This window comes from Ornithorhynchus anatinus, chromosome 3, assembly GCF_004115215.2.
Source record: "Ornithorhynchus anatinus isolate Pmale09 chromosome 3, mOrnAna1.pri.v4, whole genome shotgun sequence".
Classification (NCBI taxonomy): domain Eukaryota; kingdom Metazoa; phylum Chordata; class Mammalia; order Monotremata; family Ornithorhynchidae; genus Ornithorhynchus; species Ornithorhynchus anatinus.
The window spans coordinates 23315512-23341369 of record NC_041730.1 but is presented as its reverse complement, the minus strand read 5'-3'; the positions used below and the strand labels follow the sequence as shown (position 1 = coordinate 23341369).

The 25858-nt window shown below is 49.5% G+C and overlaps 2 protein-coding genes across 5 annotated transcripts in view; one reads left to right on the top strand and one right to left on the bottom strand.

Moving 5' to 3' along the window:
• PRDM11 (PR/SET domain 11) overlaps window positions 1–10820 on the top strand; it is a 73951-nt gene extending 63131 nt beyond the window's left edge. For all 4 annotated transcript variants that reach the window (XM_029059961.1, XM_029059960.2, XM_029059957.2 and 1 more), the window contains one exon: window positions 822–10820. In XM_029059961.1, coding sequence (XP_028915794.1) covers window positions 822–2986 — 2165 coding nt within the window. In that variant the 3' untranslated portion in view covers window positions 2987–10820. The remainder of the gene's footprint in view (window positions 1–821) is intronic.
• An 11028-nt stretch (window positions 10821–21848) lies between these two features.
• SYT13 (synaptotagmin 13) overlaps window positions 21849–25858 on the bottom strand; it is a 32539-nt gene continuing 28529 nt past the window's right edge. The window contains exons 5-6 of the mRNA XM_029060918.1: window positions 25473–25602; window positions 21849–22506 (exon numbers count right to left, since the gene is read on the bottom strand). Of these exons, the coding sequence (XP_028916751.1) occupies window positions 22202–22506; window positions 25473–25602 (435 nt within the window). The 3' untranslated portion in view covers window positions 21849–22201. The remainder of the gene's footprint in view (window positions 22507–25472; window positions 25603–25858) is intronic.

The following is a 25858-nucleotide window of genomic DNA, read 5'->3' as shown; positions in this document are numbered from 1 at the left end:
CCTGTCAGTCTGAGTGGCTGAACGTGGTGAGCCGGAGCCAGCTGCTGGAATTGCAGCAGTCCGTTCTGTTTATTTCCCGGTAGCCTGGCTTTGTCCTCCGCTACCCGGACTGTGGCGAACTGAAAATAGGCGAACATACCCTGCCCCAAGTCTCCCGACCAACTGATCAGATGACCGTATTGACCTGCAGAAAGGGCTGCTCCAGTTATTAGTAGTAGTAGTATAGTATTGTACTTGTTAAGCGCTTCCTATGTGCCAAGCACTGTATTAAGCTCCGGGGTAGATATAAGGTAATCAGGTTGGACACAGTCCCCGTCCCACATGGGGCTCACTGTCTCAGTAGGAGGGAGTAGGATTTAATCCCCATTTTACAGATGTGGAAACCGAGGTACAGAGAAGTTAAGTGACCTCCCCGGGGTCACACGGCAGACAAGTGGCGAACCCGGGATCAGAACTCAGGTCCTCTAAATCCCAGGCCCTCGCTCTTTCCAGTAGGCCATGCTGCTGCTTATGCCTGTTTCAGAAGCTAAGAACAGGATGTGGCCAGCACAAGGCACTCCTCTCCATACAGGTTACCACTGCCCGATGGCAAATTCCCGCCGCAGCCAGTATCCCCGGTCCGAGTGAGGCCGTGTAGCCTCCCTCTCGGACTGGGGATCCAAAGGCCGAGACTCCCTCCCCCTCGGGAGGAATCGCCTCGCGCCCAGCCCAACTCCGTCCCCCCGGCACCTCCCGCGTTGACGATTTCCGTTAGCTGTGACCAGGTCCCACTCCGGAGGTGTAACGTTTCCCGCCCTCTCTGCCCCCTACTTGTCTTCCAGCCTCAGAGAGCCTGGTCTCCATCCCAACCATCCTGGAGGACGACGACCCAGAGGTGGATTCGGCCGACGAGTCGGTCTCCAACGACATGATCGCCGCGACAGACGAGCCCTCCAAGATGTCCTCGGCCACGGGCCGCCGGATCCGCCGCTTCAAGCAGGAGTGGCTGAAGAAGTTCTGGTTCCTGCGCTACTCGCCCACCCTCAACGAGATGTGGTGCCACGTCTGCAGGCAGTACACCGTGCAGTCGTCCCGCACGTCGGCCTTCATCATCGGCTCCAAGCAGTTCAAGATCCACACCATCAAGCTCCACAGCCAGAGCAACCTCCACAAGAAGTGCCTGCAGCTCTACAAGCTCCGGATGCACCCGGAGAAGACGGAGGAGATGTGCCGCAACATGACCCTGCTGTTCAACACCGCCTACCACCTAGCCCTGGAAGGCCGGCCCTACTTGGACTTCCGGCCCCTGGCCGAGCTCCTGAGAAAATGCGAACTCAAGGTGGTGGACCAGTACATGAACGAAGGGGACTGCCAGATCCTCATCCATCACATCGCCCGGGCCCTGCGGGAGGACCTGGTGGAGCGCATCCGGCAGTCGCCCTTCCTCAGCATCATCCTGGACGGGCAGAGCGACGACCTGCTGGCCGACACCGTGGCCGTCTACGTCCAGTACACGAGCAGCGACGGCCCCCCGGCCACCGAGTTCCTGTCCCTGCAGGAGCTGGGCTTCTCCACCACCGACAGCTACCTGCAGGCCCTGGACCGGGCATTCGCCGCGCTGGGCGTCCGGCTGCAGGACGAGAAGCCGACGGTCGGCCTGGGCGTGGACGGGGCGAACGTCACGGCCAGCCTGCGGGCCGGCATGTTCATGACCGTCCGGAAGACCCTGCCCTGGCTGCTCTGCCTGCCCTTCATGGTGCACCGGCCCCACCTGGAGATCCTGGACGCCATCAGCGGGAAGGAGCTGCCCTGCCTGGAGGAGCTGGAGAACAACCTGAAGCAGCTGCTGAGCTTCTACCGCTACTCGCCCCGCCTCATGTGCGAGCTGCGGCTCACCGCCGCCACCCTCTGCGAGGAGACGGAGTTCCTGGGGGACATCCGGGCCGTGAGGTGGATCATCGGGGAGCAGAACGTCCTCAACGCCCTGATCAAGGACTACCTGGAAGTGGTGGCCCACCTCAAGGACGTCAGCGGCCAGACCCAGAGGGCCGACGCGTCGGCCATCGCCCTGGCCCTCCTGCAGTTCCTCATGGACTACCAGTCCATCAAGCTGATCTACTTCCTGCTGGACGTGATCGCCGTGCTGTCGCGCCTGGCCTACGTCTTCCAGGGCGAGTACCTGCTCGTCTCCCAGGTGGACGACAAGATCGAGGAGGCCATCCAGGAGATCAGCCGGCTGGCCGACTCCCCCGGCGAGTACCTGCAGGAGTTCGAGGAGAACTTCCGGGAGAGCTTCAACGGTGTGGCCGTGAAGAACCTGCGGGTGGCGGAGGCCAAGTTCCAGTCCATCCGGGAGAAGATCTGCCAGAAGGCCCAAGTGATCCTCGCCCAGCGGTTCGACTCCCGGAGCCGGACCTTTGTGAAGGCCTGCCAGGTCTTCGACCTGGCCGCCTGGCCCAGGAGCTCCGAGGAACTCGTGAGCTACGGCAGAGAGGACATGGTGCAGATCCTGGAGCACCTGGAGGCCATCCCCTCGTTCTCCCGCGAGGTCTGCCGGGAGGGGGCGGATCCCCGGGGGGCCCTGCTGACGGAGTGGCGGGAACTCAAGGCCGACTACTACACCAAAAATGGCTTCAAGGACCTGATCGGCCACGTGGGCAAGTACAAGCAGAGGTTCCCCCTCCTCAATAAGGTCATCCAGATCCTCAAGGTCCTCCCCACTTCGACCGCCTGCTGCGAGAAGGGCCGCAGCGCCCTCCAGCGGGTGCGCAAGAACCACCGCTCCCGCCTGACCCTGGAGCAGCTCAGTGACCTTTTGACCATCGCTGTCAACGGGCCTCCCATCGCCCACTTCGATGCCAAGCGGGCGCTGGATAGCTGGTTTGAGGAGAAGTCCGGCAACAGTTACGCGTTGTCGGCCGAGGTCCTCAGCCGGATGTCCTCCCTGGATCAGAAGCCGATGCTCCAGAGCGTGGACCACGGGTCGGAGTTTTACCCCGACATGTAGGAAGCGATCGCCTCGGATTACGCCAAGCTGTTGAATAATTTTTTTTTAATCTATACTCTTAAGCTTTGATATATTATATAAAAATATATATATATATTATATATATAAAAAAACCCACACTGAAAATTTTAAAAATTAAGGTGACGTGCATCCGACAGAAGCTACTTCGAGTTTTCAGAATGGGATGATGTTGGAAACAGACTGATGTCCACAAAACATGGCAGCTGCAATATACGTGGCAACTCATTTTCACTCACTGAAGCATGTGCTGGGGCCATATGTGTTCAAACCTAACAATCAACCGACCGTATAAGCTAAAATGACGGGTCTCTGTCAACCACCTCTTTGGTAGCTCACTTTGTGTTGTTTTCGGTTGTTTTTTTTGTTGTTTGTTTTTACGGTCTTTTTTTTTTTTTTCCTCCGTTCATGTGTTTGGTCCAGTGCAAACCCGAGTCCTGATTTCCACTCGAGTGACTGAGGAGTCTGGACTGGGGGTGTTGTTCTTCTCTCCTCCCGCCATCCCCCTTCCGGTCCCCATCCCCTTCTCGACTTCAGTTTGGGACTTTTCTTGTCTATTTCCTTAGTTTTCTCCCTTCTTTTTGCTGCCTTAGAATCAAGAGTGTCAGCAAAACTGTGACGGTCCCTTCCCTCGCCTCCTTCGCCTCCGTGTTCCCCCCTCCTCCTGTCAGGATGGTGAGTAAGACCCAGGGGTTCAATCCCCCAGGCTCTCAAGTTACCCCGTGGCGAGAGGCATCCCGCAGATTGAGCTAAGATTGTGGGGGAAGCGCAAGGGGCTTCTCTCCGCATTTACATTTTGCTGTTGTAAGGATAAAGGAGATGGAACCAGGGCTACTGGGCCAGCTGGTTAAACAGCCAGCAGTTCGAACCCCAGTAAGGGGTAGAGATTTGGGACTGGAAGCAAAAAGCCAACACAAATTATAGTATAATGTACCTGAATAATTTATGCTCTGTCTTCATAATCAAAATGGGTTTTTTTGTTGTTGTTTGTTTTGTTTGTTTTCAATGAGCAAGGAAACACCTGCTACTGTTCTGAAGCAGGGGAGAAGCAATGCGAGATGTGTACTGGGTTAGTCTAATAAGAGTCTCCTTAGAGGTTCATTTATTCTCTGGTGACCAAGGAATCTGTTCCACAGCCTGGCCGGTTGACAGTGGTAAAGTGGACACCCTACCTATTCCTGGGAAATTTTCTTTCTTCCTTGAAGGGTGGAAATGTCCAAAAGAGAATGAAAAAGCGCAACAGGAATCCCGGAGCCCCTGCGTGACCATTTATGCTTAACAGTGAATATGTAATCGGCCTTGGAAATAGCTACCTGACTACTTATCCAGGGCCAATGCCAATCTATGCCAGGTGAGTAGAAAAGACCGCGGATTCGTTTGACTGCCAGTAGTGTCACCCCCATGGGGAGGTTTTTTAAAAAAAAAAAAAATAGGGGCTGATCCGTTTTTTGGTGCTGATTTGCAAGGCTGATATGTGCAGATTTAAATCAGGAGTCCAGGCTGTCTGTCCTACGGGATACACGTCAAATTGGGGACCCGGCTAAAAGTATCCAGGATCAAATCTCTGCTGATGCCCGGGCCTTCCCGGAAGTGTTAGGGGCCCAGGGTTGGCCTGGCCTGCCCGCCAGCGGGAGCCTGGAGCTTCCTTCCCTGCTAGGAAGGAAGCCAGGCCTGCGGGGTTTCCTGTTCGCTTTCCCACTTCTCAGCGGACCTGGCCCTGGTGCCAAAGCTGTGTTTAGAACCATGGTGGAGATGTCATCAACACTGAACCTTTCATTCTCCTCCCTCTTCTCCTCTCCTTTTCCCCTCCCTCCCACCTTCCCCCTACCCCTACCCCTTGGTCTTGGTGCTAAGATAACTAGAACCGTTGCTGCTAGGCAATAGCTTTTCATGATATAAATATATATATATATATTATTTTTGAAACTTTTTTGTCATTTTCAACAGTGATGTAGCATGTTTTTCCAAAACCGGTCTCTCTTTCTCTCTCTCTCTCTCTCTCAATAGTCCCACTGCCAGGTCTTGTATGCTGCCTTCTATGATAAATCAATGCACCTCTGCCTGGCTTCCACCCAGTCTCACCCCGCCCCTCACCCCTCACCTGTCCTGACCCTCTCTAGAATCGAATGGGTCGGGCAGGAACCAGCACCTTGGAGCGTGGGCTCTCTTTGTGGTGACCTTTAGCTCCAAAACCTAAGTCAGATCCTCACCCAGGCCACCTGCCAGGCTTAAAGCCAATCTTCTGCTTCTCCACGTTAAACGTGTGCTCTGAAGCGTTGTGGCAAAGTGGTGAACAATTGAAAGCACTATATCCAATTGCCCTTCTACCCTGCTTCTTCAAGAAGAAAACACACGCGCACACACACACATCCACACACCCCACCCCACCCCAACCTGGGCATTCCACCCAGTCCCCGAGGGAAGGATAAAGCAAGTAGGAAGGGTAATGGAGAGAGAGCAACGTGTTACCTTCTTCCTCACCTTCCTCTCCACTCACTTCCCCCGCCCTTCCGCATCGCGACCCATTTGCCAGTTTTGAGCGGGATTATCGCCTAACCTGATTGCAAACCACTTGTTTTCCCATAAGGAAGAGAGGACTCTAAGTTCCGTCATGGGAACCAACCCAACGTTAGGTCAGTCCCGATGGTGCTGACCGTCTCGGATGTCCTACCCACAAGGCTGCAGATACCAATAAGCTACAATCCCCACCTTAGCTTCCCTGGAACTGACGTCTCTAGTCCACTCCAGGTTGGAGCAAATTCTCCAGGCCCGCTGCGGTCTAGACCCGAACCTCTGGGGCTGGGCCAGAACCAGGGGTGGAGGGCCAAAGTAGGGATTACCCAGGTGCAACCTGCTCCATGTCAGATGCTGCTCTCCCTCTCTTCCCCCTTCCTCCCTCCCCCCTCTCCGGGATCCTCCTCACCGTTAGGCAAGTTTCACTCATGCTCCAGTAGGGATTTCAGACCACGGGCTGGCCTGGAAAGCCTCTCCAACTCCATCACTCACCTCTTTGACTTCTCTGAGCTTCAGCTTGGCCGAAGGCCCAAAGACTGTACGGAGGTTATGGTGCCGGAGGAGTGGGTGGCAGCTGGCTGGCCCCAGCTGACTCCTAGGGACCCTCTGCCGTTTTGGCTGTAGGAATAACTAACTGGCAGAGGGACCAGAGGCCCCAGAAGGTTGACTGATGTTGGGATCGAATTTCTTGCCTTTGTCCTGGAAGTTCTGCTTGAGATTCACTTCTTTCTGGCTCTAGCCCAGTGAATTCTCTTCGTCCGCTATACCCTGTGGGTATTTCTCACTCCTCAGCCTCTTTGTGAAGGGCTATTTGGCTGATGCGCACCTTGGTGTGAGTTGCCCGTGGCACAGGAGACAAGGGGATTCTCCCTCCTGGTCATCAAACCTCAGTTCAACTGGCATCAAAAGTATTTACAGCCCCTGCCTCAGGGATGTCACCATCACCCCCGATAATCCTCATTGATTTCCACAAATCTGCCTGGCCAGCGACTTAGGTGGCAGATGCACTGGTGGAGGAGGTGGGGGACAATCATGGCTTTCAAGTTTCTTTCAGGGGATTTCCATAGGGAAAATCCCTGAGAAGAAGCTTTGCATTTAGAACAAAAGTGAAAACTTGGGCCCCCTCCTCCCCACTCTCATTTTATCCCCAAGAGAGACTTGGATTTGGACTCCAATGTTATGATCTTTGTGGAATGGGAAGTGCTTCTTCCTGTTGACGGGGTTTTGGCTTAGACTCGCCAAAGGGAGTTTAGCGAATGGATTTCTCTCAGGGTGACTTGAGGAATTCTTTCTATTTCAAAATGAGGCAGAATGGTGCCAGAGATCCAAAGAAAATCACCTTCACTTAAGCTGTCTATTCCTGAAAACTGGAAGAAAATAGATCCATTGTGCATCTGTGAAAGACAAGGACAGATAAGTCTGAATGTCCAACCAAACTTAAGATGGGATGTTTCAGAACCTCTCTTTGGGAGATATTCTCCAGGGTGCCCCAGGATGGAAGGGTATATACAGAGTCCTGAAATATCAGCCGGTTGACTGCAAATGTCAGGAAGCAAACTGACCCTCTGGCCCTCATCCTTGCTTTGGGAAGTGGATTCTCACCATGGCTGTCGTGGGAGCTAGTCAGTCCCCTAAGCTTAGAAGTTGGGAATCAAGGAACCTGATTATTGTCTTGTGAAACAAAGCCTTGGGCTTGATCGAGGCCTCCCCCTTCCCTTCCCCCCTCCCCCGACACACACACACACACACACACCGTGTTTCAGGCCCGGTCTCTGGTTTCAGAACGTAGGTTTATTTAATTTTTTAGAATAAGTTAAGCTGAGGGACTAAGAAGCAATGTCAGAAAGGGAATGGGAGCAAGAAGTTAGAGTGGCCAGTGAGGGACAGCAGAGGGTGTCAGTTTTCAACCTGGAAGCAGAGCAAGACCCCTGTTTCCACTAATGGACTTGATTGAAACTGATGAGGCCTTGAGCTTGAGTAGGGGTCCTTGTTGTGGTCTGAGAGACTCCTCTCCCTATCTGCGGGACACAACCTCAGACTCGGGAGAATGGTCTTTCTTTGGCTTGGAGGACATATAGTGAAATCAGGGAGCATTTCCAAACACTCTCAGCTCTGCTTTTTCTTTCCCACCTTATAATTCCTTCTGCCTTCCAGCCAGGCCCCCTCTTCTCCATTTTTCTCCTTCCCCTGGAGCAGGAATGATTTGGAGCCCATTGTGTTCCCCTGGGAGAGCCTGTCCCCCCCACCCCCCTCATATCCGTCCCCGGTAGCTTGGGAGGGAACCTTTAAGCAACTCCCTAGACACAGCCTGGGAAGCCATTTGAAGGACCAGGTAGATCCAGAAGCCCCAACGCAGCTGAATCAGAGCCTTTGGGCTCCCCAGGCACGGGAGGGTGTAAAGGCACTTGGGTCTGCTGACCCAGACCACCCGGGGTGGGGAGGGTCCTGTTCTCTGCTGGGCTCTAGAGCTACTTCCTAGAATCCTCAGGCTGGAAAACATTTAGTCCATTCTTCTGCCCCTGGGGAATATTCCCTTTGTTCTACTTGTCTGGGCCTCGTTCTTCGATCCTCGGGGGCATAAGGGTCTCAGCAGCCTCATCTTTGGGGTGGGCGGTGGGGGGGGGGGGGGGGCGTTAGAAAAAAAGATATCCTTTTTGGAAAGAAAACGGTACGTATCTCCCTTACCCGCCCCGTTCCCTACCAAATGGTATATCACCCTGGTAATGCCTATGCAATTCAAGTCTCCCTAGGAGACGCATAGAGTGTGTGCATGTATGCAGGGGTATGTGCAGTGTATAATACAGATGCATTTGGTATATATATTGTATATTCGGTCATATACAGTACGTATACACACAGAATAAGAGATTAAATCACATCTATATATATCTATAAATAATATCCTCTATATTTATACATTTCTATGTTTTGAATAGATATAAAAATAGAGTCTATTGAGAGGCCGGGACACCTCCGGGAGAGCCCATCTTTGTGTTAGAGTGAGTTGGGTGGCTTTTGTCTGGGAGGAGCACAAACTCCCCAGGAACATGTGAGCTTTGGAGAGAGAGAGTGAGAATGAGAGAGAAAGAAGGAGAGAGAAAGAGAGAGACAACAGAGAGAGAGAGAGAGATGGGAGTTTTGAGCCTGGGGCTCTTGCCTCAAGAGATTAGAACAACTGCAGGACCAGAGGCTGCATTGTTGAGGTGCATTCCAGCCGAGAGTCCTGGGCTCCCAAGGTGTCCCTGCCTCCAGCTCTTTATTACCCCCTTTTCTCCCATTCCTTGGACTAGTCTGAGGACTGACAGACACTAAGGTGACATATCCTGCTTCTCTTCCCTCTCTCCCGTCTCCATACTTCCCCTCCCTCTCCCCACCCCCTGACAAGCTTAGTGTCATCGGCCCAGGTACCCCGTGCCTCGTGGCTGCCGCGGACAACATTACCCAAAGCTCTCTGAGGAAGAGAGGAGGGGCGCGGGGTGGTTGTTCCAGGGCCCAGCCACCCTCCCCGCAACCCAGTCAAGAACGGCAAACAGCAGGGGAGCGGGCAGGCTGAGCCTTAGACCCGAGAGTGCCCTCCTTCCCAAGAGACCACATCCCCCACCTCCTTGCTGCTTTTCAAGCAGCCTTGGCCTCACTTACCCACTTACTGTAGAGTCTTCTCAGGTGACCGGAAAGGTCAGGGGAGGCAGCTGAGCAATCACTGGCTGACCGTCCTGGCGGCACAGAGGTGTGCCGGGCCGGAGACGGAGACGCCTGCTGCTTGGGTGGGGTAGAGATGCCCACGAGATGCCCTCATTGGGAATTGAGGCTCGCACCCAGGGCTTCCTCCCCATGACCTTTGCACAGCAGGTGCTGCTGGCCACAGGGTGGCACCTCCCCCCCGACCCCCTTACCTCCTTCCTTGAGGGGGACCCCCTCCTCCGGGCAGGTTTAGTTCATTTACACTGTTCAGATTCTGTGACAAAACTTCCGCTCTGCAAGGCCCACAGCCGAGCCCGTGCAGCGCATAGGTTCCCGTGGCAAAGGGTCCCTTCCTCTTCTCTAACCTCATTCCCTCCTCCCGGCGAGGGGGAGTCGGCTGGAGCGGGGGGCGGCTATCAGGGAAATAGCGCAGACGAAGGGCTCGTCCGGCCCCGACGGGAATCAAGGGCCCGTTAAACTTCCCACTTCTCTTTCCGTATTTATCTTCTAGGGGCAGGGGTGGAGGGGATGGGGTTGGATGAACTTGGGAAGTCACTCAGGGGAGGGGCTGGTGTCAGGGACGGTCAGGTGGGCGTGGAGGAAGACTAGGCCATCCTCCATCCTCCACAACCCTAAGTCCTTGCCGCAGCTCAGCCCGGTGCACCACCCCCGACCAGGTGGCCTCCTCCAACCCTGGCCCTCCCCTGGCCCTCCCCTCACCACCCCCCACACCCCTCACAGTTCTACCAATGTACCTCAGCCTCCAATGGATCCCCACCACAACTGCAATCCAGGGTCCTGGAATCTTCCCTCCAATCCACTCACCTCACCGGCTCCGCTAATGTCCGCCTCATCCTCTCTCTGTCCGACCCACTCCCCCGGGCAGCCTTGGTTTCTGCCGGATCCGGGCTTCAGAAGCAAGCCAGCGCTCGGCCTGGGAGACCGAGCCTAGCTTGAAGCTTCTCGGTGGGACCTGTCACATCTCTCCCCGAGAAATAACAACCGATCAATCCACCAGGCTTCCAAAGCCAGCCAGGCTGGTAGGAAAAAGTAGCTCCCTGGGGAGAGCAGGTCTTTATGCCCCACACCTCAGAGTCAGGAGGCCCCTCTGGGCTAGCCAGAGACCCCAGTCCCCCTGGAGCTAGAAAGGAAGATTTGGGGTGGGGGCTTTGTAAAACTGACTTAAAAAAAGAACTTTTGGCACCGAGTGCCTCGAAGCTCCCGAATAGTCTTTACTTTTGTCTCCTGGGGAGAGCCGAGAGTTAGATTTTGTACTTTCAACTCCGTTCTCTCTCTTCCCCCTCCACCCCCCCGCCCCGTCCCAACAACTACGCTGCTGAACCGTTAGTTTCAATCACAAAGGAAAAAACAGGGGGGGAGTATTTAGAAGTCTATTATTACATATGTATTAATATGTTAATATCACCTTTCGATAAAAAAGAAACAACTTTCAATGTTATTACTTTGCAGACTATGCTTTATAGTACCTGTGTGAAGGGCCCTAGAACACTGGATACAAATAGAGCTATGTTGGTATATCATAGTATGTACACGGATACTTTCCTTTTGTCATATTATCCTTGTAATGTAAGACGATTGTTAATAAAATCATTTCGATTTAGTCCTTTGTCCCGGCCTGTGTTCTCGGGTTTATCCGGGGTGGTTCCAGGGCAGGCTGTCCGGTTCCAGATCTTGTCGTCCGGGGCTCAGGAGAGCGCCCCTAGGATCCTCTCTGTCCCGGGGAGGAGCCTGGGGCTTTGAGCTCCCTCCTCCCATTCCTCTGTCCCCAACCTCAAGCTGATCTCACCGTAGGACACTTGGACCCAGGAGAAGCACACTGCCCTGTGAATGGGCTCTTGACAGTTTGTCTTCTGAAGCCCCTTTTCAGCAAGATGGCTGCCGGTAGCTAGCCATTCCAGAGCACTTTAAACCGGGGGCAGTTTGGTCTCCACATCCATGTGCTTTGGACGTTGTAATAAGCACTTACTGTGTGCAGAGCAGTGTGCTGAATGCTCAGGTAAGTACAGTATAGAGTTGTTCAGCTGGAGGTTCCCCTCAGGATCGTACCTGGAGAGTTTCCAATACCCTACCAGTCTCGACTACGGGAGGGTGAGTCAAGCAGAGGCATACCCATTCCATTCCGAGCGTGGGCGGTGGCTCGTGAGAGGAAGGCCATCTGTCACAAGTCAAAACTCACCTAGAATGGGCAGCAGCGGTATGGGAGAGAGTCGAGGGCGAAGACTAAAGTTTGCTGCGCGTAAGAAGGCGATGGAAAACCGCTTCCATATTTTCACCAAGAAAACTCTATGGGTACACAACCAAAGCGATTGCAGATGGAGCTGGGGCGTTCTGGGAGAGATGTGTCCATGGAGTCGCGATGGGTTGGAGACGACTCGACAGCATAATAATAATAATGATGCCATTTGTTAAGCGCCTACTACGTGCAAAGCACTGTTCTAAGTGCTGGGGTAGATGCAAGGTGATCAGGGTGTCCCACGTAGGGCTCACAGACCTCATCCCCATTTTACAGATGAGGGAACTGAGGCCCAGAGAAGTTAAGTGACTTGCCCAAAGTCACACAGCTGATAAGTGGCAGAAGCAGAATTAAAACCCACGACCTCTGACTCCCAAGCCCGGGCTCTTTCCACTAAGCCACGCTGCTTCTCCATAAGACAAGATGGGGAAGAGAGATATTGAAAAAGGTAAGGATATTTATGCTACGAGGCTGGGGTGAGTATCAAAGTGATTAAGGGATTCACCTGAGTCACCTCCTGTTCCCTCTATAGGACCTAGGAGCTTTTCGGACACCCTTTCCTGCTGCTCGTGTCCCATAATAGACCATTTAAAGACTGTATATGGAAATGTGGGGGGAGGGAGAGAGGAATGGGGAGTCTGTGCTTTCTGTCACTCTTGGATTTCTTCCCTTGCAACCCAGACTCCTCCTTCCCCAACCCCTAGTTTAATTTCCTCTTCCGGTGACTTGGACTCTACCAACTGCCTGTCCTTGGTAAGTTACTCCCTTGGAGCGAACGCAAGGCACTGCAGGTTCTGACAGTGAACCTGGACCACGTCTCCCAGCTCTTCATAAATGCAGCCAAGGTGGACCTGAAGCGTGAGATTCCCTGCTAATGAAGCAGACTGACTTGAACCCAGTTTCCATGGCAACCTCTGCCTTTCTACTTCACTTTCTCCTCCTCCTCCTCGCAGGTAAGCGGCCCAACCTCTCAATTAGGTAAATCGCTGAAACAAAGGCCTGAGACAAAGGGCCATCTGTGTTGGCTCACCTTGCCCTAGCTGGGGGGAGACGAAAGGAGGGCATCCATCCAGAAAGCCCAACAAGAAAGTGGCCGAAACCCTCAAGCTGTCCCCCACCTTTTTCTGTGGCTTTCCCCTTGCCAGGGCACTACCCTGGGAGGGAAATGAGAACAGATGCCAGGGTTAATAGATCAGGGCCGTTCCAATTGGCTCTAAAAAACAGAAAACATTCAGTGGAAAAATACCACAGGATACATCAGCACTTCAGTCAACAGGGCCTAGCCTACTTGAACCTTGAGAGATCTTGCAAGTTAAGACTCCAGAATATGGTCGGAGAGCAGAGAGACCCTATCTGACACTCAAGGTGGCCCAGGCCTGAGGATATGGGGCCATTTGGGATGAGCTCTGCTGTCCCATATTCATCCATCTATTCATTCGTTCATCCATTCATTTGTATTTATTGAGCACTTACTGTGTGCAAAGCACTGTACTGTGTACCTGGGGGAGTACAGTATAACAACAGACAGACACTTTCCCGCCCACCACGAGCTCACCGTCTAGAGAGGGAGCCAGACGTTGATAAAATGTGTTGGTTCATTCATTCAATCGAATTAATTGAGCGCTTACGAAACTCAAGTGAGGAACAATACAAAATGAGTGACAAGTTGTCAACTAACTGGGTATTTGGTCCCGACAGGCCAGTCATAAAATTCAGCTTCCAACCCCTAATTTTCTGATGGGGTGACTTGCAAAGGGCAAATTAACCAGATAATTTGGTTAATAATTTGGATAATAAGAACTCTAAACTTTCTGTGGTGCAGAACCAGCCACTGGGGCTGCTTCTTTGAAGATCTGGTCTTTGAACCCTGTGCAGTAGTGCCAAAGACAGCCCTGTCAAGTAGTTCCCTGGTGCATTCCAAGGGTCTTAGGCCTCTAAAGGGCCTAAAAGCTTTTTGGACACCCTTTTCTGCTGCTCATGTCCCATAATAGACCATTTAAAGACTATATATAGAAATGTGGGGGGAGGGAGAGAGGAGTGGGGAGTCTGTGCTTTTTCTCACTCTTGGATTTCTTCAATTGTAACCCAGACTCCTCCTTCCCCAACCCCTAGTTTAATTTCCTCTTCCGGTGACTCGGACCCTACCAACTGCCTCACGTTGGTAAAGCTACTCCCTTGGAGTGAGTGCTTTAGTTTGCTGAGTCTCCTTCGGTTGGCCATACAGGGAAATGCGTATAGTGCCAGAAGTGGTAAAACTTAATGGCTTTCTCACTTTAATTTCTTTGTCAGAGAATGCACTTCTTTTGCCTTCCTGGTTTGTTTCCTCTCGCAGTGTCTAGAACTTAGATGCTGTCAGAAAGATTGACTTCATGAAAAATGAATAGAGGTTTGAAGATTTTTTAAAACCTGACTAAATTCTGCACAAACTGCACTCAGAAAGTCTGAGGCTCTTGGTCAAAGCCCAGTTGGACCTCAGATCCCTTCCTTTTCCTCACCATCCAGCTATTCTGTGGATGTTATTTACATCCAGTTCTTCCATAATATGAAGATTGCTTTTTTTAAAAAAAAAACCCTATCTGAAGGAAAATTCACACTACTATTCACCCTTTCCAGTGCTGTGAGCAAAGACACATCCCATTTCTTCTCACCCTGCCACATGCTATTTTCAAACGGACTCATGTCAGATTAATGTTCTCTAATTCTCTTACCAGTGTTCTCGACAAAACACACAGTGAACACATGTATTAAGGCACAACTGAGTGTACTCATGTGTTAGAAGAACAGCATTCCAGTTGGATACAATGCCGAACAGGAGTGTTTTACTTGATTTAAAGTCCTGTTTCCACCAAGTCCCAAATACACAACCCACATCTCCCCAGATATTATAATTATTATTAAAACCTAACAACAAAAATACCCATAACAGGCCCTTACCATCCAATTCTTCCACTTTCCCTAGCCCTTCCAGTCACTTAGGCTGTAAACCCTGTGTTGGACAGGGACTATGTCTGACCTGATTATCTGGTATCTACCCCAACACTTAGTACAGTGCTTGGAACATATTAAGCACTTAAATATCACACACACACACACACAAGTGCACATCCCTCTCTTCCCTCCTGTATGGGAAGAGAGAACAGTGAAGAAAAAGAGTTTGAGAAAACTGCTTTTCATCAATGTCTATACCTTCATACTGAAGCCTTTGATTTCCCAATGGTTGCTCTCTGCCAGGCATCAAAAAGTGAGAGGCAAAGCTCATCTCTTCTGTCCATTTCTGTTGGCCCTAGGCAGAAATTCAACAAAATGGTATCTCTGAGTAACATAGAGTTCGTGAGGGGATGGGGGCAACCTTTGGGAAGACTTCTCCCCCACCATCTCGATTAAATGGAATCTAGCCCCACCAAATGGAATCCCCCACCATCTCGATTAAAAAGAGGTCCTATAGCTGGAACCAAACCCAATGGCAAAATTCAGTCAGCCTCAATCATATTTATTGAGCACTTACTGTGTGCAGAGTACTGTACTAAGCACTAGGGAGAGCACAATGCATTAGAGTTGGAAGACACTTTCGGCCTTCTAATACCGGGTCCTATGTCAGCTTCTTGGTATGTGTGCAGTCTTCCTTGTCAGACTATAAAAAAACATCAAGGAGCTTCGACTGTCTCACTGAAAGTGGACTCTGTACTGTAGAAGCTTCTGTCATCTCTTGGCTCTTTAGATTCTATATCACTGATTGCAGTGTCAAAGAAAATGAAGCATTAGGGATTCCAGGAAAAAAAAAACCCAAAAATAACACATTGGTACCTGTTGGAAAGTGTTTATTTACCATCAAAGATTGTTTCTTCATTTATCACATCTGACATAGGACTACTAAGTCTCATGCTGTCTTCTTGTGCTTTGGGCTATGATCCAATACAACCAACAATACTCAGCACTGTACAACAGAAAACATCAAGGACAGATAGGAACAGGTTACAAGGGACATAACTTTCACTGGGGATCCCATTCTCACTTGAGTTTATATTAACAACTTAGCAAACACTCTTACAGCCAACTAAAATTGCCTGTATGGAAGAACATTGCATTCGGCATTCTTAGTGTGAGCGATAACCGTTCAGTTTATAGGCCTGTCATCTCCAAGAGCCATTGGCAGAAATACAGTCAAATCTCAGGTTGGATATCAGACTGTCCAACTCAGTGCCTCTTAGGAAGGCGAGCCAGGAGGCCGTGAGGTCTCAGATTTGAGTCACTTCGCAGTTACACTGGCTACAGTCCATCTGATCTGGACTCCCTTTTGGTGCCCCCTCTTCAAATCATACTCCTCTCAGAAAGCGCTTGCATGATGAAGCGGGGAGTTTGTAGAAGGACACGTTCCCTCTCACAATTAATTGGCCTAATTCAGTTGTAATTACAGACACCTATTAAATAACACCACGAAGATCTTTAGAGCCTTAGGCTTGAGGTCTTACAGTCACGGGAACCAGAGCAGGATGTAAAATTCACCTCAATGGAGCATAGTGAAAGATCATAGCAATTATTATCCTGGAACTTGCTTGATACAAGAACTGTATGTTGAAGTCAAAGAGTGCCTCAAGAGGGGGACTGAACGACTCAGTGATGGGTCTCTGAGGAAATGCAGGGACCATGACTGTCATTACTCCCTTGAAAGGCTCTCAGTGGAATTGAGACTTCCACATTCCTTTGCATCACCTCGCATTCAGCCCAGCGTGAGTTTTTATCGTTGCTATTATATTGTACTCTCCCAAGCGCTTAGTACAGTGCTTTGCACGCAGTAAGCGCTCAATAACTATGATTGAATGAATAAATGGTCGGGCAGATGGCTTTTATGAAGGGTTCATGAAGCACGAAGGGTTCGGAGGTGAGGGGGCAGGGCTTGAAAGGCAATAATGACCCCACTCTTTGGGGTGCTGGCTGGAGGACTCATTTCCAAACCTCGATGCCCCTGCCTCAGCATCTGGATCTCTGACCTCTTAATGGACTCAGAACAGGGACTGTAACACCACATACCTGATATAAAAGGTCGTGAGAAATGGGTGTCAGTTTATCAGCCAACACAAAGGAGTATAGACCCAATTCACTGACCAACTATTTCCACCTTTCCAAACCGGCTTCCCTTTTTCACCTTAGACAAATGATAATATAAAACAAAGTACCAAAGCTCCAGTCCAAGTTTCTGCCCCAAGGTGAGGGCAGCCAGTTGCCCATCTAAATTAGCCCATTTGATTGGACTGCCTCATCTACTCAGTACCTCCTACGACAAGCAGCAGCCTAAGGGCCCTATGTGGCCTAGCTTTATGATTTTACAGATTCCAAGGCAGCACAGTCCAGGGGCCAGAGCTGAAAGAGAAGGTCAAGAGAAGCTAAGCCCAGTTTGCTAAATCAACTGTATTTTCAGAACAATCAACCAGTCCCTTATCCATTCACTCCACCCATAAAAGCGTGTTTACATGGGGTCGTGTCATGGACTAGTGGATAGAGCCCGGGGCTGAGAGTCAGAAGGTCATGGGGTCTAATCCAAGCTCCGCCACTTGTCCGCTGTGTGACCTGGGCAAGTCACTTAACTTCTCTGTGCCTCAGGTACCTCATCTGTAAAATGGGGATTAAGACTGTGAGCCCCACCTGGGACAACCTGATTACCTTGTATCTATCACAGTGCTTAGAACAGTGCTTGGCACATAGTAAGCGCTTAACAAATACCATAATAATAATAATAATAATTAGCCAGGTAATGTGTAAGAAAACAAAGCGCCTATTTTATAAATGTCTGCAACTGCAATTTTGCTTATTGTTTTTAAAGTACATTGGAATTAATGCACATTTGAGAGAAATTAAATGAGCATTGAAGAAATGCAGTCCATAAGGATCTTGAATCTGCAGAGCAATTTTATTTTCCCCAAGTGCTTACTTATGTTATTTTGCCCTTCTGACATCCCTATGAGGTAAAGATAGGTGGGGATTACTATCCTAATTTTAATGATGGGCACAGAGAGGTTACCCAAAATCACACAGCAGCCTAGCGGCACAGCTGGCATTAAAATCCAGACCCTTTCAACTCCCAATAAATCCCATGATCCTTTCTCCAGTCCAAACTGTTGTATTTGGATGTCAGACCTTCCTAAAGGCAATATATTGTAACTAAGACCATCTAGAGGGAAATTACCATAGCTAAACAGGTATTAAGTTCTACAAAATGCTCTATAAAACTAGCACACCAGTCACTCAAAGTTTGCATGTCCACCTATTCTAGAGGACATCTCCCTTGGAATCTAGCTCTACCATCTAAGATCACTTGTGTCTACACAGACAACTGGTACTTTGCTAATTTCTATTTTCTGTTCGAAATTGCTTTTCATCCATAATTCCCTACGCAGCGTAACATGCCGTGCTCATGCTTCCAGTTTTGAAGTGGAGATGATAGTGTGCCTCAGAACCTGCCCCAGCATACTTGACAGCATATTTGACAGCACCTTATTAGCATACTTAATGGGGAGCATCTTGGGCTCTTTATTCCCCCCCCATTTATACCTAGGGCAGGCCCCGAGGCCAGTCAAATCAGAATGGGGGTTGAAAGTGGAAAGCAAGACCACCGACATCACTGGTTATCAGCTGTCAATATTGCTGTCTCCTGATCCAATCAGAAAGTTCCTACAGGGCTGTGTCATCAAAATCATCGAAACCCAACACATGCAAGTGAATCGACAAGGTAGCTATATTTGTCCCTAGGTCTTACCGTACTGTTAGTACCAAACTTAGCCCTAACAAGGATTTTTTGACAAACTGAGGCAGTCAACAGTTTAATTTTGATTTTTGAAAACATCAGTGAGTGGAGTTTGTTGGCAACTGGCCTTCATGCATTTTGTTTGAAGAGATTCGTCACTCCACTGGAAACACACCTTTTCTCTGAGGGCCCTGACTGCTTCAATCTTGCTGGCTAATGTGCCAGGGACACATCTCCTTTCTGAGGAGTGAAAACAAGGCTGGGACCTTAATGATCATCAAACAGCAGACATTACTCAGATTCCATTTATTTTTTCCACCTGAAGTACTGTACTCCTCCTGCAAACCCAAAATTACTCCTTTTACGCCTTCTTCCTAGGGAGACAGGAAGGATGAAACAAGAGGCCCCCACTAATGGCCCAACTCAAAAAAATAACAATTACTTAGCATCTCCCCAGCATCCTAGCCCTCTTGCATCCTCTCTTAAGGCCTTTCAAAGAACTGGGAGTTGGGGGTTGGGGGGAGTCTTTACATTTCACAACCAGCATGCAATTGTCCCAGTTGGTCTGTGTGGGAAAGTCGGTGCCATTAACATGTACCTCTATGTCCTTGGTCTTGTGAATCCTCCAAAACTCAAGAACAGGCCTGGTAATATCCCAAACCCTATTAAGAGATGCAGGGCACTGGATAAATGTTAAAAGTAATGACGGTTACTAATTATCACAATCTTATTATTGACCTGAGTCAGGAGAAGCAGATATTTCTTAAATGGCTGCCATGTTGCCATACAAACCCTATTTAAACATCAGGGGTTTTTTTTTTTTAGCATTGGTTCATCTCCCACCCAATGAGTCTTTTGGGTTTTTGCCAATTTACAGGAGTGTGTGAATTACCCTTTCTTAGAGCATCCTTCCCCCTTTCCTCTGCCCTCTCTCCATCTAGACCTTAGCAGGACTCTCCCCACTGTAGACAGCGCTGCTGTTTATCCCCCCTTTCTGAGTCACAAGGCAGGAAGTATATAATTGAGTTGGAGAGAGAAATAAAATCTGCTTCTTGACAGAAAACTCAGGACTGATTCTGCAGCCTCCATCATTTGCCTAGTGTCTGAATTCCTTGGGGAGAATAGCCCCAGACAGGCTAAAATTGTTAACATTCTTCTCAGGCATCTATGGGAGAAGGCGACATTCAGTTGGTTGCAGGGGTTGAAAAACAAAAAGCTGCTGTCTGCAGCAGAGTGCCACAGCACAGATGCCTCCAGCAACTAGAGCTGGATTGGACCAAACCTGTGTCATCATCACTAGCCATTAACAGGGATAGGGCCAATGTTCCGGTTAATATTTGCATTGGCTCCCTGTCCTCATTCCTCATTCAACTGGAGGCGTAGACTGGCTTTACAATTTTATTCAAGAGCCTGCTTTAAAATGAGCGATTTTGCCATTTGCAGAACTCATCATCGCTTCTGAAGCACCAGGTGGCACCAGGTGGCATCACCGGAGTACTGGATTTTATGATAATTGGGTTTGGTTTTGTTTCTTTTATCCCTTGGCCTGCCTTAGTCTCCTCTCTTGATCTAATCATAGTTTTGCTGCATATTTTCCTATTTAGAGGGCAGCACTCTAGAATCAGGGATGAATGGTACTAATAACCACTGTTTACACACTACGAAAAAGGGTTTCCACTTGGCTCATTTTGAAGCCAAGGGTTAAGTCGGTCCACCGTCTAGGGTGGACCTGGCCCGGCTTTGGCCCGTGTCCAGACACTAAACAGGGTCAAGGAGATGGTACGAAGTCCAGGAATGAGTTGTTTGATCAAGTTTTCCTTGCTTTCCCCTTGCCAATTAACATTATGGTGCCTAAAGTAAAATTCAATCAATCAATAGTATTTCTTGAGTGCTTACACGTTAGGGAGAATGCAAATCCGTAGAATTAGTAGGCACGGTCCGTGCCCCAGAGGAGCTTATGTAAGCCATCCCATCAACAATTTCCGAATAGAATAGAGAGGAGAAATTGCTTTTGCTTCAAGTATAAGTCCAGTTGCCATGTCTCATAGCCTCCTAGTGCTGAAAAAAACCTCCATCACTTCCCACAGGCTACCAATCTCCAGCTCTTGGTTTCCAGGCTTCTCTGTATAGCAAGCTTTTTTCTTCCACTGTGCCCGCAAGCAAAGAGAAAACCTTCCCAAGTGTCGGCATAGAGAGAGGAGCCAACGTGCCGGGGTTAATTGCTTCAACTGGTGTGATTAGAATGAGAGACACAGAAGGTGATTGGAGGGGGAGCAACATATGTTCCCACCCACCTGATCCACAAAACACTTAAAGACCTCCAAAAGGAAACCACCAATGAGAGTTTTAGATTGACCCGGAGGAGCACTGAACTGTAAGGTCTTTGAGGAGCAGGAATCATGTCTACTGCACACTCTCAAGTGTCCTGCTTAGGGTAAGTGCTCAATAAATACTATCGATTGCTTGAATGGAAAATCCAAATGCTTTTCTAGACAGTAAACTCCTTGTGGGAATACTACTACTACTATTTGTTAAGCACTTACTATATGCCAAGCACTATATTAAACATTGGGGTAGATACAAGATAACTATATTCCACATGGGGGCTCACAGTCTAAGTAGGGAAAGAAAGAGGTACTGAATTCCCATTTTGCAGATGAGGGAACTGAGACACTGCAAAGTCAAGTGACTTGCCCAAGGTCACAGCAGGCAAATGATGGAGCCAGGATTAAAGTTCCTGTCCTCTGACTTTCAGGCCCATGCCCTTTCCACTAAGCCACACTGTCTCCCGTGGAACATGTCTACCAACTCTGTTATATTGTACTTTCCTAAGCACTTAGTACAGTGCTCTGCACAGTCAGCACTCAATAAATATTGATTAAAATATGTAAGCTTGACCACTTAGCTGCATCTCCCCCCAGGACCACCAAATGTTTGCTGGAAACCTCCTAAAACTAGACTTCTCTGCAATGCTCCTGACATTTTTCTTGTAGGCTCAGGAGATGGGAGAAGTGTAATCTATTCAATTAACAGAATATCTTTCTTCAGGGACTCCAAGGACAATGTAAACGGCCTTACTTATCTTGGACCTAAACTGGGGGCCTGTATTGACCATTCCCTTGTAGACATGGCAAGACTGAAGCACAGAGCGATGAAGTTATTTCCCCAGCATCATTCAGTGAATTAGGAGCCAATGACAATGACTTCTGGAGAAAATTTTATCTTCTAGATCATATCGCCTCTCTGCATAAATGCAGTTCTAAATACAAGCAAATCCTTGAATGTTCTTGGGAACTTAAGTCCAGGGGTATGTTTTGAAATGAGAAAAAGGGGCCTCTTTCAAATGGACAAATTGCCTTTTTCAAGCAGGCCACCCTTCCAGAGCAAGGTGAACACCCTCTGGAGGATAATGTATCAGAAGCTTTTTGAGAACATGGCTAAAGTTGTTGGACAAATTTCCATTCCAAATTTGCTAGTTCCCTAATGAATTAGAACAATAAGTTAGCACAGGGAGTGCTGGTGAAGGAGTCTCCCATCAAGTACAACAGATTAGCCCTGAGACTTCAGGATCAAGAACCTGTGTGCAGAAATTGATTCTAGAGCTAGTGGTTCGCACTGCACCATCACGCTCTCTCACCCTAGTCGGTCCTAGCGGGCCATGGAGGGCAACAAGGCAGAAGGAGGAGGTGATGTCTCCGGCTAAATCTCTACACGGTGACTTATCCACAACACCTTCCTGAATAACCTCTCCGTGTGGCAGTGACAGTGGAAAGCAGTGAATGGGGTGAGAGTGGAGGCTTTGTATTGCTGAATGTAAGTACCCCAGAATCTACCACGGTCTTTCAAATCTCAGATCAAGGAATGAGCTGGAGGATGGTTGGGGGAGGGACGGGGAGGTTGTCGGGGGAAGGACAAGGGGAGGGAGGGACGGGGAAGGCAGTCGGGGGAGGGGAAAGGTTTCTTTCTAATACCCAATGGCGACGGTGGCAGCAGCTCCTCAGCCCCTGGTCTAGGGGTGGAGCGGGTGCCACATGGCGATCTGCCTGCGGGGGTTCTTCAGCATCTCCTCCCAGTGGCTGAGCATGGAGCCCGAAGCGTGGAGACCCAGGCTGCAGCGGCCCAGCACGAGGGTCTGCCCGGCCTCGTCCTGACCGAGCATCTCCAGCTCCACGCTGGAGGCCCGCAGCAGGTCCTGGGGCACCTCGAACATGATCATCTCGTTCCACACCGGATTGATCTTATGCTTGGCCCGTTTTGTCTGCTTCTTCTTCAGCTTCAAGGCCTGGTGCTTCAGGGTCACCTTGACTGACACATCTGCCCAAGTGGCAGAGGGAGGGGGGGAAGGGAAAGGAGAGGTAGGGAGATGGGTCGGGAAACAAGGAGAAGAGAATGATAATAATAATTGTGGTATCTGTTAAGTGCTTACTATGTGCCGGGCACTATACCAAGCGCTGGGGCGGATACAAGCAAATCGGGTTGGGCACAGTCCCCGTCCCTCGTGGGCTCACAGTCTCAATCCCCATTTTGCAGATGAGCTAACTGAGGTATAGAGAAGTGAAGTGACTTGCCTAAAGCCGCCTACTGGGATTAGAACCCATGACCCTCTGACTCCCTGGCTCGTGCTCTATCCACTATGCTAAAGGTGAGTTTCTGGCCCTCTGCCTCTTTGGGAATAGCAGCTCTGGTGTACAGAATGCAGCGGAGAAGAACCCGGTCCAGCTTCCGTGCAGTACCTTGGGATCTGGCTTGACTGTAAGAACAGGAGCCCAGGGAGGAAGGAAGGATGACCAGAGGATGGAGTGGGAACTCTGTCTTCCAAGCATTTCACATGAGTTCCTCTGAGGCCTACAAATTCCCAAGTGTACAAAACACAGGTAATTTCAGTTTGGTAATTTTCCATAGTGTCTGCTTAAAGCATACTTTTGATGACTTCATTTCACTAAAATCCAGTCTGGCCTAAAGCCATTATCTGTGGATTGAGACTTGGTCCCAAGCATTTTTTGTACTTGATCTATTCATTACATATTGTAAATTATTTATATATTTTAATATCTGTCTCCCCAACTGGACTGTAAAGTTCATTGTAGGCAGGGAACATGTCTACCAAGTGGTTAACACAGTGCTCTGCACATAGTAAGCACTCAATAAATACCACTGATGATGATTTTAGTCAGGAGCATCAAACTCAGTAGTCATTCTCAACTACTACAAGAGAACTAAAGAACCAGCATGACCTTCCTCCCCAACACAAACTGTGTTTTCAACCCACTTTCAGCCAAGTCTCTGGGATAACTATCTTACTTTCTCCCATCTGCCTCCCTGCTGTTAACAAGGTTTACTGAAATTTGAGATCAAATTTTATTAGGTGTGTGAAAATGGCTCCCATGTTCTAAAAAAAGGTGTAATAAGGTTTGCTAGGTACCACATTAGGGGCTGGTCAATTATCTGTTTTAATTAGGATTATTGAGGCTAATTACTTCTCTAGGTTTATTGTTCTAATTACCACCCCTGGGGGGTGAGTTTGTTATTTCACAACAGAAATTTGAGATGCAAAGTAGTAGGGTCTGATTGCCCCAAAAGGAAGCTGAAAAGGAGGCTGAAGAGGTAAGAGAAGCAGTGTAGCCAAGTGGATAGAGCACGGGCCTGGGAGTCAGAAGGACCTGGGTTCTTCTCTCTGCCACTTGTCTGCTGTGTGACCTTGGGCAAGTCACTTCACTTCCTCTGTGCTTCCGTTACCCTATAAAATGGGGATTAAGGCCGTGGGATGTGGACTGTGTCCAACCTTGTATCCACTACCTCAGTGCTTAGTACAGTGCCTGGCACATAGTGCTTAAAAGCTGAGCACGAGGCCACCGGGAGGATGGAGAGTTTTTGTTAACTCTGACCCACTGAGCAAAAACGGGCTCACAGAATAACCTTGATCATTTGCTTCTGTCTAAGGACTTAAAATGTAGAGATCATACTTTCCAGGGAAACCAGGCAGCCCGCTTGTCTGTCTTCCCCTCTAGACTGTAAGCTCTTTGTGAGCCAGGAAAATGTCTATAGTGCTCGGTACCCAGTAAGGACTCAATCAATACCACCGATTGATCGATTGCTACCCTGAGACCAGGAACCAAGAAATCTTGCCATCCAACCAATCAAGCCACTAGACCATGTTGCCACTCTAGTTTTCCTGAAGAACCAACTTCTCTCCCAAAGTTCCCCTCTAGCACTAAGGAAGGCCCCGGGTCCTGGGCACTGGGAAAGCGTGATTCTGCAGACAGTCTGGGTGCATCTAATCCAAGATGGAGCAGATTTCTGTTGCCTCGAGCCCCACACCGCACACCCACCTCCCTTCTGCCATCACCCACTCTCAGCTGGTGCGGATGTAGTGATCTGCCAAAGCTGGTGAGTGAGAGGAGGGCTGGAACTGGATAGGGAAAGAGAGAGGGAGAAAACCCCGAGTTGTGTTTTAGTTGGACCTAATGTGGCCTTTCTCTCCTCAGCCTCTACTAGGTGGGCCGAGGATTCAGTGCAAGCATTTAGTCCCGTCTTCATTTCTCCTTCCTTCCTGAACCTTCTCACATCATGAGTCTGTCTGGATGCAGCGGGACAGAGTGCCGGAAGAAGCGGTTTGTGTGCCTTTGAGCAACATCAGACAAGGTACTTGCTAAAATGTGAGTGTTCCTTAATGCAGAGTTTTGAAAGAATGCAGCCACCACAATAGGGCCCAGCCTGCTTGTGCGATCTTTGCAATCCCCCCTTCCAACCTAAAGATATACATTGTGTGTGTGTGTGTGTGTGTGTGTGTATGCACGTATGGTCAGGGAATGTGTCTGCTAATTAATAAAAATAATTATGGTATTTGTTAAGCGCTTACGAGACACAAGGCATGTACCGTGCGTAGGGTTTGGACTAATCAGATTGGACACAGTCCCCGTCCCATGTAGCGATCACAGTCTCAATTCCCATTTTACGGCTGATGTAACTGGGGCACAGAGAAGCAAAGTGACTTGCCCAAGGTCACACAGCAGACAAGTGGCAGAGCTGGGATTAGAACCCATGACCGTCCGACTCCCAGGCCCGTGCTCTATCCACTACACTCTGCTTTATTGTAGTCTCTCAAGCGCTTAGTACAGTGCTCTGCACATAGTAAGCGCTTAATAAATATAACTGGTTGATCGATTCAGGCACACATTTGAAGGCATGAATAGAAGCGTCGGAGCACCAGCTTCCCACCATATATCACAGACATCCTCGCCACCTCTTGGCGCACAGTCAAGCCGGTAGACCTCACTCACCTTTCCCCAGGAGATCTTTTGACTGGTTGGAGTGCAGATTCTTGGCTTTTATCAACACCACAAGGAGGCGGTTGGCTGCCGGGAGGTAGCTGATAGACAGCAGAACTTCACCAGTTCCAGCTGCCAGCTCCTGAAAGACAAGGACAGAGGCTGATTCGGTGCCGGATCCTTCCGGAGGGGATGGGGCCTGTCGGCCGACCGGCTTCCTGAACCTGCCCCGGAGGCTGGGAATGAAGCGGGAGGCTCTTCATTCTTCTCAGACAGCTGCCAAATGATGATGAGAGCTAGGGGCAGCATCCCAATCTACATCCCATTACCCACGTTTGTGCAGTGTCTGCACTTCCTCCACCAATTCCATTTGCTTTGAATTTCAATCTCAAGATTAA